The following is a 17,246-nucleotide window of genomic DNA, read 5'->3' on the forward strand; positions in this document are numbered from 1 at the left end:
GGGGTAAAGGGCGAAATGGTCTGGGGCGTAACGATTTTGGGGCGAAACGTCTGTAATTCGATTTTACATGAGTTTGGAAATGTTCATTTTCGTGGTCGACAAAATGGTCACTTGTCACACAAGACTCTGCCAATGCAAAAGGCAAAACAATCAAACCAAGTTATTCCTTATCAACTGTACTTATAGTATAGCAGTGTTTAAAGCATAACGTCACAGCAGAGACGAATGTAAGCTAGAAGGCGACCTTAAATAATCATATGTACAATTAAAACATGCCACACGTATTATACGTCTCTGGTCACAGCATCCAAATCGGGACACTTTTTTAGTGAAATATTGATGTATTTCATACCATAGTGCCGATCCAAGAAAAAAATATCCAAAAATACATCGACATATTTTATTTTTTTGCCCGGCCTAATAGGCCTTTAGGCCCAAACTCTTAAAAAACATCATTATAATATTATTCAACGTCAGATTCCAGGTGCTTTCGAATAGGCCTAAGTGATATCGTCCATTTCCGGTACGGGAACGCTCCTAGCTGACTGATCCATCCTAGGGCTGATTGGCACTTCCGCCTTATTTTTACGTGGAAGACAACATGGTGCTCCTTGAGAATGACGCGGTATGGTGTTTTTTTTATACTGAAATATCTCTCGTTGGAGTTATTTTCAACCTCATTTTCAACCTTTGTTTCTATATCACTTACTTATTTTGTGTTTCGTTTCAGTTTCTCAGTGAACTCACCCGGTTATTCCAGAAGTGTCGGTCGTCTGGCTCGATTATGCTGACGATGAAGAGATGTAAGTTTATCACTGCCAGTTCACTGGTGTACATATATGCTAACGCGTCTGTGTGCTTTACGAAATAGCAGAGAAAAGTAAATAAAAATGCAATGCTTAAGTCATATATCCATCCGTATATGTAAACTAATGACTTGAGAGTAACGTCAGAGACCGGGTTGCAGATAAAACGAAATTCGTTCCATACTGTACATATTCTGTCTTTATACAAACTGTATTATGCTATTTAAAGATTTTACATCATGGTGTGAAGTGCCCATATTTCGTTTCATGTGAAACCACATTATAGCCGGGGAATATGTACGTCACAACGATGAAACCATTTATTACAATTTCATTGAAAGGGTTTGTTCTGCTAAGTTGCTAACATCTTTAGCAAAGAGCCGAAATATCTTTTTAGTAAAGAAGCACAAAAAATGTTTCTTAATAACTTCCTTTTAGATTTTTATCTTTATTTTACATTTGGAAATGGTGCAATATATATGATGGGTACCCTAACCTATATCACTAAAAGTCGAATTAATGTTGAGGCTTAATGTTTTAGCATAAATTGCTGAAATTTCACTGATAATTTCACATGAAAGGTTATTATTTTCTTGATAAAGTTAATATGTGAATTTTTCAGGACAGAAAAACACCTAATTAACACAATAAGGAGTACTCTAAAAACAGCTATAAACAATTCATCATGAATTAAGGTTTGCCTCAATGTGATTGTTAAGAGAGGTGTTGCATTAAAATATCAATGCGAGCAATTCAGATGCTTTCATTGATTCAATAATATTAACATAGGACTTAAAATTCATAGCACACAGGATGTATGATGTGGCCTCAGGAAATTGAAAAATGGATTTAGCTATAACCATTATTTTATAGCCACCAGGTACATAATATACATGTAGTTATAAGTCATTCTGGCAAATGATACCTGTACACTATTAGTTTGATTGGCTAGTAAACACCTGGGCCCAGTTGTTCAAAAGGTGTTAGCTTAAACAGTGATTAGCGCAAATATTAATTTTTGAGTAACTTTAAAACACAGCCATTGAATTTAGTTACAACTTTCCAGATATCAAATATTTAGTAGAGGGATTTTACATGCAAAATTGTGAGATTTTACCTTGTATATTGACGAAATTATTAAAGGTTGAAAAATGTCGTTTAACATTGTTAAGCTAACCACCTTTTGTACAAATGGGCCCAGGTCATTGATTTATATCAACCTAGAAACTCACCCTAATGCATTGTCAGCACAAAGATGTTTTATCAAGACCATAATGGAAATGGTTTCAAAAACATCAATTTTTGTTGGCTGCACAATTTGACTTGGCCAATGTGTTTAGTGATTTACCTGTGATCATTTCAAATAGCTGGAATAAAACGGTGAAAAATAGAATTCCTCAAAAAACTTAGTCTTTATAATTAAGTATTCATATCGCAGGAGAAAAAAGCCAAAATGTCACTCGAAAACAATTTATGCCTGATAATTTGTAATTCAATTAGCAATGCAGTGTTAAAGGTTAACAAACTAGTTAATATTTTGTCACCATAATGTTTCTGAATGTACCCAAGAATTGTCTGTCCAATGTATTTTATTTATTAGCCCGTCTGGTGACAGGGTCAGAGGAAACTCTTATTATATATCTGTAAACATCTCATATAAAAGTTTGATTTTATTTGAAGATGATGGCAGAACCAAACCAGAGCCAAGGAAAGGGAAGCTGCCAGAACCAAGTGAATATAAATGTCTAATCAGAGCAAACTTAGGAAACAAGAAAATTACTACAGTTGTAAGTGACCGATTCTCACATACATGTACATACATGTACACATCCAAACACAGCACGTAAATAGCGGTACAATCTATAGACCTCTAACACTGTGTATGGTAAACATTTCAAGTGTTACACTTTGGTACTTCTTATGTATTATACCAACACAGAATCCTGGACTGAAATTCTTATGTCAAAGGAGGTTACTTATATGTAGGGGAGATAACCCCGGTAGTTCTGTTTAATGGCAGAAACTTGAAGTAAAATCCTTACATTTAGAAGAGATGACTTGACTGATAATGTTTATCATATTGGCAACAACAGGCAGGGACACCAATAGTAATACTTGTACAAGAGAGATATCTCTGTTAGTTCTACTTAGTGACAACATTAATATTTTTATCAAATTATTACTTATCCTTAAAGGTTCTATTTATTTCACTATATATGAACATTCTGTTTTCTCGTCTAGGTAAACCCAAAAGATGTAAATAGATTCCACATGGTAAGTTTGTCTTTGTTTTTGTACCAACATGTCTGCATCCAGTTGAGGTCAAATATCTTCTGTGAAATTAAAGTGTAATCCATATTTGTACATGTGCTACTGATCGGATAAGATATTCATTTTTTTTGTTGACTATTCATCATTTATACTGGAGTTGCTTCAGAGGCAATTTAAATTAAGACATCAATGACAGCAAAGCTTTGTAAGTGTTCTGTAATACCTGTACTTGGTCCAAAGCATAGAACCCATGTGTCGCTCTACTAACATGTTTATTCTTCACTGGTAAAATTGAAGGCCATGCAATCAAACTTGATTACCTCCCTTGAACCAAAGAATTAAAAAGAAAATGTTTTTAGTAAAATTTCCATGAATTTTTTTTTTTTAAATGTCCATTGTTAGGTTAAGAAATATTTGTCATGTCTATTTAATTTTCTCTGTTGCTGCAGGCTTATACCAATGTACTAAAGGGAAACATGGATGGACTCAAGAAGAAGGACAAAAAGTCTGCAGCTAAGAGCAAGGCCAAGGCTACTCAGTGACCTGTTACAGTGACATGTTTTACAGGAAAACCAGTCTCAGACACAGGACTTTACAAGGCTTAGAAGGATTCAATTTAAAGGGAATCCCATGTTTGTTGCATGAGGGTCACCTTTGCTATAAGTATGGTCTTCTGTATCCATCCTAGACTGGGACACATGTCTATCCTTGTTTAATCTTGATTGTCGATTGAAACATCTTATCTGTCAACTTGTGAGGCTGGAACATTTTATACACTGCATAAGTAACAGTGACCTGTGAACATCACTGTTTAACAGCTAATGAGGAAAATCACATGAACTTAAGTTGACCAAAGACCAATATTTTGAACCATTTCCAGTGGTCCGAGAGCACAGTACATTTGTACATGCAATGAAAACCCCTGTGTAGTAGTTGTGAAAATCTGTTTTCCTTCATGTTTTCCTGAATTTTGAAGAGTCCGCATTTAGCTGTTATCCTCTCAAATCCATTAGAACTAAACAGGGGTTTACTCATGAAAATGTAATAGTTCTGAATTGAATTAAGTAAATGTGTAAGTCTATAACAAAGTGTATTTGCCTGGTATATTGATTAAAAGTTGTAACAGGTGAAGGTATATTTGATTGAGAGAAGTGCTCTCAAGGAGAAGTGTAGGGTGTGTGTGTGTGTGTGTGTGTGTGTGTGTGTTAGTTACTATGTGGTCTGTTTAAGACAGAGAGATGTCACCACCTTTAGCAGGTTGTGAATATTCTACTATAAAACTGGAAATTCTCCTGTGTAGAAATGTTAACATTGTGAATCTTCAAACCGATTGTGATAATTGGTAATTTTTATTTTAACAATGGTTCTAAAATTATATCGAATATATATACAATGTACATGTATATCTATATAGAGCACATGTATATGGATATTTTCATGCTAATTCACTCCCCACAAGAAACATGAGCATTTCCGAACTGCGATAATTTCCACGTTTACAATGTGTAAACTTATTCCTCATTCATTATTGTACCGATAATTGATAGTTTACTATTATATACATAACTGTTTTATCTTATTCTGACTCAAGATCATGAAGTCATGAAGTAGCTTTCTGTCTTGTATAATTGTATGTGATCGTGTATTGGTCTAAATAACTTAGTTTATTGGTAAAAATATTACCATTTTCTTCCTATCATTTTCATTATACCTCAGTATTAACAAAAAATACACTGAGCTTTGTCATTTCAAGTGCAAATGTCGACAGTTTATAAGTAAAATAAGAGTCAAAATATGTTGACCAACAGAATTGGAGCTTGAGACTGTAGCTGGGGTTTTTTCTTTCTTTTTTTTGCTGTGAAGCTAGCCACGATTTGGACTTTTTCATAATTATGATCAAGTAACTTTCAAGTTTATTCTAAACAATTTGTGAGTGAATGCTGATGCTGTTACAGTAGCTGTGTGTCAGTAGTTATGTTGCCTGTGTGTAACGGGTTGGCGAGAAGCATGGTTGTTATTCTCTTCTCATCATACGTGTGTTTGTCAAATCAAGTCGGTTATGGAATTGTGATAATACCAACTGTGTTAAAAGAAGTTCAAACTTTGTCCATTTGATTACCATAAAAATGAGAACCACCTGATATATTTACTTTATAAATGCAAAAATATTTGTAAATTGCTGTATAAAGACTACACTGTTAACCCTTTCACCCCTATGTAACTTTAGTAGACTCTACAATGCATTGTTCTGGATGAGTCCATTATGGTCTACAGTGGTGAAAGGGTTTCAAAGGCAAAATTAGTTGCTAAATGAACCAAAGCCACTAAATCAATTGGTGACACGAAAATCTTTTTCGGCTCCTATTGCATATTCTAATTCAATTATGCTGCATATAATTAAATCAAAAATCAAATATTTACCTCTAGTCAAGTGAAAGGAGAAGTACAATGTAACAGTATAATGATCTATCACAGCCTTCTGTACAAGCTGATGCAGCCAGCAATAAGATAAATTTGTTTAGTCAAAGAAAAGGTTCTATGACCCTGCTACATTGACCTAGAACTACGTGTAATTGGTGTGTTAGGTGTCAGAATGATAACATTAAAAGCACTTTACTTTCAACATCTGTTTAACTTGATGAAAGTTTTGATACAAGTCTGGACTTTAAGCTCCATATCTTAGTGATGTGTCCACTTATTTAAAAATAAAAATGAAAATAAAAAATTCAATCTAAACTTTTGTTGCCTGTTTCTTTTCTTTTTTTCTTTTCTGTTGAGAACAGTTTTGATGAATGACTTAATACCACTACAACAGAACCATTTGTAAAGGACTAGGGGCGTTAAGGGTTATTTATAGCCTCATTGGGGATTGGGGATTAGTTGTTAAATTCATAATCTGGAATAAATGAAGTACACAAATATGAAATTTCAAATTTATTCGACAACTGGTTTGGGAGATATGGAGACATAAACACGCATTTTCATGATACAATGTGTTTATATCGTCTGTTGTGCGCTATTTGGTTGAAAATTTGCAATTTCGAAGGAAATTAACTAAACGCTCTTCAATTTTTAAAAGCCTCTGCAGGCAACAAACAAATACATATTTGACGTACTAAAACATTATTATACACGTGTTTGTTCATAGAAAGGAATACTTGTTTGTCACATGCGGAGGCTTTCATTTCTGCATGTTAACTGTCAAAAAACACCATATTTCGGCTATATAATCAAGTTGAAATGTTCACTTTTTCAGAGGCCAAAAATGACAACGCCCTAAGTCCTTTACTTCAGTATACTCCTGTACATGCAAGTCCGTTTTCGGGTGTGATTGGAGCTGACCACTTATACAGCTACAGCTACTCTGACCTGTAAAATGAATACCATGTTGTAAAAGAATAAAATGAAGTAATCCATATAACTATGTACAAGTCGACAAATCTGACACAAAAACCATACTCCCCTGTGTTTTTTGTGTGGAGGTAGATTTATTGTAACGTTTTGATAAAGACTTGCTCCTTTTATTCACCACCCAGTGTGGCAGAATTTAATTGTACATGCAATCACATTCACCCTCTTATTTGCGCTAGGGGGAATTTCTCTTTAGTTCAATTGATAGAATGGAGGACTTGGAAGATGGGGATCGCTGGTGACATCCCCGTGATCTCTGGTTTGGATGAAATGTACTACTCTCTCGTGTTACCTGCTTTGTGTTTTACGTCCTATTAACAGCTATGGTCATTTGAGGACGTGCCCGGTTTTGTTGGTGACGGAAAACCTAGGTAACCGGTGGGAAAACGACCTGCGGCGGTACCTGGTGACTGCCCAATAGGCCTCCATCCAGTGACCTAATGGCAGGGGCTATTAATTGTAGATACCCGGCCCCTCTCCTTGTACACCTTCACTTGTAATATCGGTGTCAAAAGAAATTGGCACCCTGTTTCCTCATTTCATTCCATCAAAATTAATGAAAAATGACATGCTAAGTAGAAACCGAAAAAGTATATTCAATTTCAATAATTGTATTGCTCATTTATAGTTACAGAGTATCTTGAAGGCAAATAACAAAACAACAAATATACAAAGAAACTGCAATAGTTCAAGTTCAAGTTCTTTATTAACTTTGAGTCTTGCGACTCATCAGTGTAACACATATACATGATATATATATATATATATACTTTCTCATAACATTGACAAATATCGAAAATACTAATAAATACACAGACAGACAAAATACTCGGAGAGCATAACTACTTATGTTAATAAAGCTCTTCTTGAATTTGCAGCTTTAATGTATTTGGCCAATTTTGCTAATTCATTTGTGTTTTGTCCGTTAAATAACTGAATTAATTTAAACATGCTCGGTTTTTTACAATAGTACTTTTTTTTAAATTTCTCACGTAAATCAGAATAGTGAACAATAGATAAACTTACACAGAAGCCAGGCCCACGCTCCTCGGATCAAGTGACTGTTTTATATATATATCACATTTATTTCAACATTTATAAAACTTTATGCATTGAAAAGCATCCATAACCTTAGTTATCTCCAGTTTCGTGACAAACAAAGATAGTACATGTAGGTAAATTCAAAAACAATTCAGAACAGCTATACATGTATGTAGTTTAAGGTTTGTCCATAAAGGCCCGGTCACACAGCGCTTTACGGCTTAATCACGACCAAAACACGTCCAAAAGTGGTGTCCCGTGAAGCAGACGATGTTGTTCGCGTTGATGTCGAGTTTAAGACGAGCTACAGTCGATTTATAGACGTGGCAGGACGCGGCAAAAATTTATGAACTGCTCAAAATTTTAGCCCCCGGACAACCACGGTTGGCACACGTGGTAGAGACGTGCAACACACGTGAAACACACGTGCTAATCCGTGTTCCGGCAGTGATTAAAACTTGGGGAGACGCAGTAAGACGCAGTAAGACGCGAAAGTTTAGCGGTCGGTCACGGGCAGAGCACGGTCATCGGACGGGTGTTACGCGTTGGGATCAAGGGAAATAGCGTGTGTTTTGCGGCTTATCACTGATAAGTGTATTTTTCCGCGTACATAGCACTACCTAAGCCCGTTAAACGACGTCTCGAACAAGTGCTAAATACGATTGTTCACTGCCTAATCTCTTCTGTATCTCTTCTGATTTGCGGCCTATAAAAATACCGTAATTTTCTGAGACCTCGGCACTCGCAGCAACTTGACCAGCATCAGCCTCAGGGTCAGGGTCTGGACTGGCAGCACCAGCAGGAGGAGCATGGACCTGGACCTTGTCTGTCACCTGGGCCTGTGATTCTTGACGAGCCTCATCCTCAGCTGGGGCCTTGGTCTTGGCCTTGGTCTTCGTCGGCCTCTTCTTGGCAGTGGAACCATTCTTCCTGGGCATCATTGAAACAGAAAACAGCGAACGAACTTGCGTGGAGGTGTGGACTGTAGAAGATCTGGATCGGCAACTGTGAAGACCAGCCGTGCGCGACCGCTTTTATGCGCAGCAAGCTGCGCTTCCGACGTCGCCGAGCCGCGGTTAACCGTGATTTGGCAGTGCTATGGCAGTGGAGTGCCCGTTTTACGTCCGCGCTGAACACGTGATCAGCAGTGCTACAGACGCGATGAGGCCTCGGTTAGCCGCGGGAACTTGCCACTTTTTCCCGCGTTTAAACACGTGCGAACCTATTTTTAACCTTACACGTGGCTGGACGTGGTTAGCTGTGCTTAGGCTGTGCCTAGGCAGTGCTTTAGCAGTGGAACAGCCGCCGACGGCCATTCCCGTACAAAGCACGGCCAAGCCAAAATTGACCAAAAATTACCACTTACGACCACGTCCACCAGATTTTCATAATTTTTTGTACGTGATTTAGACGTGGACTGCTGTGTGACCGGGCCTTAGCTGTCATGCGAAATGGTCTAGTGGGAGGACAAGTGGCGAAACTCGTAGCTCGCATCCTAAGCTTATATCATTAATAGGAAATGCACAACACCGCCTGTATGTATAACATGAAGGAGTTTGTTGAGAAAACCAACGGTATATGTGTAGCTCATATTGAAGAGGTTGCTTTTATGACGATAGTGCACTAGTGTCCCGGCGAGGCAGACCATATACATTGTATATAGATATCATACTAGGTACACGTACATCAGTAGAATTCAAACAACAGAGATGGTCAAAGGACAACGATAACAGCTGATCAGATTTCAAGGTTACTTAGTTCTATCTGACCAATACATATGTCTCATTGAAAGCCGTATATGATAGTAACAGCAACAAGACGGATCTGCCATGGGATCACCGGTTTCCCCCATGGTTGTCAACCAATTTATGGAAACAAAGCATTGGTTCCCAATTTGTCTGGTTAAGATAATAATAATGAATATTAATTTTCCCTAAGAACAAAAAACAAAGAATGGATAATAGGCGTACAGAGGTTATCTATTGCGTCTTGGTGAAGAAGGGCGTAAGAGGTTATATATCCGGAAACAGTTCAAGATAATTCGCAGCATCTCCAAAACAAATCTAAGAGAGTGGACAAGTATATGGCAATCCAATCTTCCACCTGCCACTTTATATATAGGAGAAACCGAAAGATTGCATGTCACCCGGATCAAGGAGCATCGGAGGTACACGGAACAAAGGACTTTAATAGATTTAGCAGGGTAGCAAGAACGCCAAACAGCCAAAATATAGGCATGACGGGAAGGTGTCATCTGTCTTCCATCTACGACAGGGCGTCGCATGGTCGAGTGATGTAGCGACGCAACCGATCGTGTACCAGAGAGTAAGCAAAACAGACAGATATAATGAAAAGATCTTGATTGAGCTTTGTACAATGTTGATGATGGGGGAGCATCAATTTATGTCCATAACCGTAAACCGTAGTTTGTATTATAGTATTTTTCATTTCTCTATACACTGAAAATATAAATTGTTGATAAACACAGGTGATCAGTTTGCCATCGACAAAACAGCTAGTTTCCACTAAATCTGCGTATACGACCAAATGCATGAATATGTTTCACCACGGAATTAGATTATCTAAGTCCGTGGTTTCACTAGCTATATGTCCCTTTTTGCCAGCTTCATTCCTTTACAGTAACTTCTAAAGCTCAACCGTCATTCATCAGGTTCCAAGATAGATTACTCTACTAGCTACTTCAGTCGAATCTACAGAAACTTTCATTTCTGTCTAAAACTGTAACGACTCCACCACGAGTAGAGATATTATCAAACCATATACTGTACTGTCCCCCGTTCGTAGTCGCTTGGCTATCGATGCCAAAGTTAGGTCGCACGAGGTACAGCTAATGAACCAGACATTTTTAATATATCCATGACTTGAACTTATCCTTTACGTTATTCTGATATCAGATCATTTTCCTGCTCTCGTAGGCTGAATCGCTTGTCTTACGAGATCCAATAGTTTCCACAAGTAATGTTTTCTTCGTTTAGTCTCCAGATCGTTCACAGAACCAATCCTTTTCTCCTGCTCTCATCATTGACTTTTTGTTTCACTTACTCTGTTGATTTTTTCCTACTTTACACAATTTACATCGACATATATTGTACTCATAGTCTATTTTCATTCCTTCCCCGGGAGTGTGAACGTTGTGCTACAATTTAGTGTTGTCTTAGAGTCATTACTTTCTGACAAAGATCTAGAGCTATATATAGAAAAATAACATTCTCGTGCTAATTAGGGCCCCGTATCGGAGATACGGGTGCCCTATAGTAATCACTCTGTCTGTCTGTCTGTCTGTCCGTCCACAAATTTTGTTCTTGGCTGATAACTTTAGTATTTATTGACCGATGTACATAAAACTTGGCAAGATGTTCAGTTCACAAAAATACACATTGAGATAAAAAGTCAAGGTCATCAGGTTCATAGGTCAAGGTCAAATTTTACATATTTCCACTGATAAACATTTTGTTATAACGTTAGGAAGCAAAGTTGATCAGAATTGAACAAGGAGTCAACTAACCAAAGGTCAATGTCATCGGGTCAGGGGTCAAGGTCAAATTTTGTAGCTTTTCACTGGTGAACATTTCGCTATAACGTTATGAAGGAAAGTTGTTCGGAATTAAACAAAGAGACACACTGAGTTAAAAAGTCGAGGTCAAAGGTCAAGGTCATTAGATTCAAAAGCCAAGGTCAAATTTCGCATCTTTTCACTGATGAACATTTTGTTATGACATAATGAAGCAAAGTTGATCAGAATTAAACAAGGAGTCAACTGACCAAAGGTCAGGGTCATTGGGTCAAAGGTCAAGGTTAAATTATGTATCTTTTCACTGGTGAACATTTCGCTCTGACACTTTGAAGCAATGTTGCTCAGACTTAAACAAGGAGTCAAAGGTCAAGGTCACTGGGTCAAAGGTCAAGGTTAAATTTTGTACCTTTTCCCTGATGAACATTTTGTTATGACAATATGAAGCAATGATGTTCAGAACTTAACACAGAGTCAACTGACCTTAGGTCCAGGTTACGGGGTCCAAAGGGTCAAGGTCATTTTTTGTATTTTTCACTGATAAACATTTTGTTATCATATTAAGAAGCAAAGTTGGTCGGAATTAAAGAATAAGTCAACTGACCAAAGATCAGGGACACCGGGTTAATGGTCAAGGTCATTTGGGTCCAAAGGGCAAAGACAAAGTGGATCTCTGACTTTGACCCTGGCTCTTGATGGTGGAGGGATATAAGGTGAAATAAAACAAATCAAAGCTAACAAATGAGGATTGTACCGGTATTTACATTTCTGTTAGCCCAGCAAATATTGAGGTAAAAGGAAACAAGACTCGCATCATAGTATATGTAAAATGTATATTTTGCTTCCTTGCAATTCTTTTTGAAGTCCAAATATCAAACGTCAAGCTCAGCTATATGGGCAGATTGTTTCTTGATGATTAACGGGGGGATATATTGCCACAAGACGGGGCCCTTACTGACCTGTCAGTGTTCTAGTTCATTCAAATGCTAAATAATGAGTACCTTTACGTTTTCTCCGTTCAAATGCCTGCGACCTCCAGGTCGATTGATGTTATGTTAGATCAAATAGATATTTTAGAATCTGTGGTTTCTGTATATTCCGAGAAGGGGAAAGTTGTTATACTCGGAGATATGAACGTGCAAATCCAAGGTAGTCGGTGTCGATTTGCTGGTAACAACAGATCTTTAAGAGTTCAAGTTTTTTTGAATAGTACAAATATGGCATCTGTAAATGTGACGGACAAATGCAAAGGTCCAATGTAAACGTATTATCCAACAACGGGATATTTCACTACTATCGACCATATTATTATTGACTCAAGTTGTTTCGATTTGGTTAAACATTGTGAAGTTTTAGATGATCATGAGTTAAATGTTTCTGAACACAATCCTGTAATTTTCCTATACAATTTTGCAGTTTTAAAGTGCCGAATGGGTCAGATTTAATTGGAGAAAAGCTGAAATAAATGGGTCTATTGACCTTTATAGATATCATGTAAATTGTCTCCTTAACAATGTTGAGATACCTGATGACGTTGTACATATTAATGATATAAATATATTTTACAACAAAATCAAATGCTGTTTAATTGAGGCGTCAGACCAGTCATTTCAGAGAAATTCTTTTAAGAAGTATTTGAAACCATATTGGAGCAAGGAATTATCTGAATTGCACAATGAAATGGTTTCCAAGAGGTTGTTTTGGAATGCGTCTGGCAGACAAAGAGGGAAAAATCATTTGTTCATTGAATACAAGGCTTTGAAAACAAAATTCAGACGATGTCTTCGTCATGCTTTTAATATATATATGAAAGAACAATTCGCCGAAAAAGATAAATCTGGAGTCGTTGACCAAAATCTCTTCTGGAAACTACTTAAAAATCGTTCTAACAATGCTGGTTGTTGTCAAACAGAAATAAAGTACAATGGCACCACACTATGTGAACCCGAACAAATTGTAGATGCTTGGGGTCATCATTTTATTAAGTTGTTCAATAATGAAACGCTTGAGTCGTTTGATAAAAACTTTTTTCAAGATGTATTACTTAAGGTAAATGAAATTCAAAATAAGTCTAATCAAGAGAAAGATATATTTCTGTCAGAAATGTTTGTCACGGACGACATGCGGGTAGTATGTAAGAAACTTAAGAATGGCAAAGCTGGTGGGTATGATAGCCTGGTCTATGAACACATTAAGTATGGAGGTGATAGATTATTAAGCCTCATTACCAAATTGTTCAACCTCATTGTAAAATATGAGCATATACCTGAAGACGGGAAATAAGGAACAATTTTTACTTTGTACAATGGCAATGGAAAACCCAAAGACGGCCCAAACAGTTATAGGGGTATAACTCTTATACTCGTCTTTTTTAAAATACAATTTTGTCTCTCAGAATGGATGTTTTACTAGATTCAGAAACGTTATCAAACAGACAGCAATCGCCTCATATGAAAAATTTATGTAGTCTATGCACTTCCTTTAATTTACAGGAATGTGTGAGATACAATCTAGACAAGAATTCCACGGAAGTGGATGTGTCGCCTGCGCAGGAAGCTGGGAGATTACGAAGAAATAGATACACTTTTCATTTCAAGAAATAATGTTAAAAGTAAGCAATAATCATAGATTATGTTTTTGGATGGCATCATTTTGTTATATAATCTGTTATTCTGGAAAGAATACTCTGAGTTTTAAGGAACTTGCTATGGATACTCATTGTCTCAATTCCAAGTTTAATTTGTATGATTTGTCGGATGGTTTCCCATAAATAAATGAATAAACTTGTGGATTATGATGTTAAACAGCTAGTGTTGTCAATTGGAGTAAGACGGCATTTCAGAGGTATACACGGTGGGTCAAGTGGTAGATCGAAGCCGTCCAGTATACAGTTTTAGTGAAGTTTCTATTTATAGGAACAGTGACCTTGACCTTTGACCTTCGGACCTGTAAAGCAATCCCAAGCAAGCAGTTTTGGTAAGGAAGGACTGCATGAAGTTTGAGTTTGATCCGCTCAAGGAAACTCAAGTTATCGCACGAAAACAGATTTTCTATTTATAGTAACAGTGACCTTGACCTTTGACCTTCGGACATGAAAAGCAATCCCAAGCAAGCAGTTTTGGTAAGGAAGCACTGCATGAAGTTTGAGTTTGATCGGCCCAAGGAAACTCAAGTTATCGAAAACCTCTGCTCGGACGACGCCGCCGACGCCGACAAAGCAATACCTATGTGTCACCAGCTTTTCGCAGGCGACACAAAAATGACTCTGATTCTTTCGTTGCATTTTTAGATAGCAAGAAAGCTTTTTTGATACTGTTTGGCACGATAGGTTACTTCACAACTGTACAAAATAGGATTTAAGGGCAAAATTTTGACTATATTAAAAAAATTGTATACCGGTTTTGTAAGTCATGTCGCCTTTAAGGGTCACCAGTCATCACCTGTCCTCATGAAGAGAGTGATCTTACAAGGGCGGTCATTATCTGCAAAAATGTACCTGGTTTTTATTAACGATTTATTAAATGATGTCGAATCGTCAGGTAAAGGAGCTTTTGTTATTGATACCAGGGTTAATATCCCCACACATGCAGATGACATATGTTTGATCAGTATTGGTTTACAAGACATGGTTACAATTTGCGAAAACTATAGTCGTAAATGGAGATTTTCATTCTCTGTTGATAAAAGTAAAATAGTTGTTTTTAAAAAAGGCAGAAGACAAGTCTTGGTTAAAGATGTGAATTTATATGTTAAAGCATTACCAGTTGTTGTAAACGCACGTCGGTGTTGTTTTGAATTTTAAATTATGTACATCGGACAGAACTGAGTCTGCATGCAGGAAACTAAAAAGTGGAACCATGGCTCTTATTCGATCTGGTGCTCATCCTAGGACTCTTAATCCTTTAACAGTTGCAAAGCTTATTAAGGCTAAAGTTTTCCCGTCTGCCCTGTACGGGTGTGAACTATGGCAACTGTCTAGAACTGAACTAATCAAAATAGAGCGCGCTCAAAATGTTATCGTAAAATCCATTCAAGGGTTAAATATTAGAACTAGAACTGATATGGCCAACTCCTTAATTGGATGGACCTCCATAGAAGGTTACATCGATATAAGAAAACTTTTATTTCTCGGTCGTCTTTGTAGACTGGACAGTAAATACTTAACTCATACTATATTTCTCAAACGCCTATTCATGCATATTTTGAAGGAGTCCTGTCAAACTGGTTTTATTCCCGATATTGTGAGAATACTTCGCAAGTATGATTTGTTTAATTATCTGTTGCAGTATATTTCAGATTCAGTTTTTCCAAGTACTTCATCATGGAAGTCAATTGCCTATAAAGCAGTTTATAATTGGAAGAGTTAATGATGTACGATAGAATGAACAACGATTCAGATTTTTGCTCATTCATGATGTAATTTCTCCACATATTTTATGGACAGTAGCATTAAAATTCCCTGAACATCTAGGCAAGATAAGCAATATAGTTCGATTATGTGCTAATTTAAGCCCATTTTTGTGGTATTTTACATAATGACTGTATAACACATATAGTACTCCATTGTACAAAAACTGAAAGTCTTAGATACGATCTATGGTGTCTTATAAGTACGGCTTTTGATATAGAACTTGGCGTGTTCTTATACTCTTTGTCTGATTATGATTTAATTCATGTATTACTTGGGGGTAGCCTTCCCCACATATTAAGCTCATCTGATTATGTAACCTTTGTACTGCATAGTGCTATTTTTATTGACAAAATGTTGCTGTTGTATCAGCGTTAATAATGAAATAACACGTACAGATGTACGTACAATAGCAATGTCTACCTAATTACTATTTTTTCTCTTATTGTTTGTGTGTTTATGTGTGGGTAAGCCTGAGAGGACCTTGTTGGTAGGGCTTTCCCCAACCCTTGGAAACCTCAGGATTCCCAGGCATTTTTATGATTTCGTATGATTTGCTGTTAACGAGACCATTCTTTCTGTATTTACTAAACTAATTCAATATTCATTAACTTCTCTCTTCATCTCTGTAGTTAACTGATGTATTTATGTGCATTTAAGTATCAATAATAATATTTGATTTGTATTTTGACTACACTGTATATTTTTGTAACTCTTCAATTTGGAGGAAATAAAGAAATAATAATAATTATAATAGTCCATTTTCATTCCTTCCCCGGGAGTGTGAACGTTGTGCTACAATTTAGTGTTGTCCCCATTTTACCGTCTTCGAGTCATTACTTTCTGACTTGGATCTAGAGCTATATATAGAAAATTAACATTCTCGTGTTAATTCATTGGCCTTCCTTTCCCCCTATATTTCCGCCTTTGCGTAGATAGAGTATACGTATATGTGTACACTCCGACTCCTGGATGCTCACACCGGCGACACGCAGATTCTTCAATCCATATGAAGGTTGGTTAATTTTGACGTTATACTCTGCAAATTTTCCACAGACAGCAGTTACGATGGTGTATATATCTCGATATCTCTGACCATGTCATATGTAATAGCACTGTTTCAAAACTAACGTACAAAATGTATGTCCACCGTTCACTGGACTTCATGCCTTGTAAACGGGTTTATAGTCTGGTCTTGTCTTCAATCTGTGTGATATCTGCCTGTGCCATTTCTTGTATCGTTAGCCCTTTACCAGGTCTGTCCAGAGATAGTGCGATCGCGATAACAAGAAAGCCACACTGATCTGCTGTTCCTATGCAACGTCTTGTAATTCTTTATTGGTCGTAAACTGATACATTTGCATTATACTTGATTACAACAAATATTTCCAGGGCCATTCCATAAATACAAAATTTAATTATCTACTAAATAATTTGCTCGTAATTTGTTTGCTTGACGGACAAAATTTCCTAAATTACACCATTCTTTCGTATTTACAGATGATAGAAATATAACTAATTTTAAAGACGGAGGGATTTATTCGATAATAGGGCTTAATGTAATTGGTTCTCAAATCATTATACAATGAGCATTTTAAAATGAAATGATATTCGTCCTCGATGTCATTAAGACACATAGGGCAAGTTCGAAGCTGACGTGTAACATTTCTGTGTCGGCCTGATTCGATAAGAAGACAATGTGAAGATAAACGTAATCTAACAATATCTTTTTTATAATTAGCAGGAATTGGTTTGGAAAGATAAGTTTGCAATGCTA

At 36.8% G+C, this 17,246-nt stretch overlaps 1 protein-coding gene across 1 annotated transcript; it reads left to right on the forward strand.

Annotated features, from left to right (window-relative positions):
- The first annotated feature begins 535 nt into the window (after nucleotides 1-535).
- On the forward strand, nucleotides 536-5,289 carry LOC110446838 (signal recognition particle 14 kDa protein-like). The gene is made up of 5 exons (XM_021492161.1): nucleotides 536-625; nucleotides 731-803; nucleotides 2,487-2,593; nucleotides 3,048-3,080; nucleotides 3,527-5,289. The coding sequence occupies exons 1-5, from the start codon at nucleotides 602-604 to the stop codon at nucleotides 3,617-3,619; spliced, it is 330 nt and encodes a 109-aa protein (XP_021347836.1). The 5' UTR covers nucleotides 536-601; the 3' UTR covers nucleotides 3,620-5,289.
- Nucleotides 5,290-17,246: the final 11,957 nt, after the last annotated feature.

This window comes from Mizuhopecten yessoensis, unplaced genomic scaffold (genome assembly GCF_002113885.1).
Source record: "Mizuhopecten yessoensis strain PY_sf001 unplaced genomic scaffold, ASM211388v2 scaffold3015, whole genome shotgun sequence".
In the NCBI taxonomy this organism is placed as follows: Eukaryota; Metazoa; Mollusca; class Bivalvia; order Pectinida; family Pectinidae; genus Mizuhopecten; species Mizuhopecten yessoensis.

Bases quoted from the DNA above. Each gene is read 5' to 3' on its own strand.
- LOC110446838 (XM_021492161.1), top strand. From the start codon at position 602: ATGGTGCTCCTTGAGAATGACGCG. The intron at 626-730 runs GTATGGTGTTTT...GTTTCGTTTCAG, and splicing joins TGCTCCTTGAGAATGACGCG to TTTCTCAGTGAACTCACCCG. The intron at 2,594-3,047 runs GTAAGTGACCGA...TTTCTCGTCTAG, and splicing joins ACAAGAAAATTACTACAGTT to GTAAACCCAAAAGATGTAAA.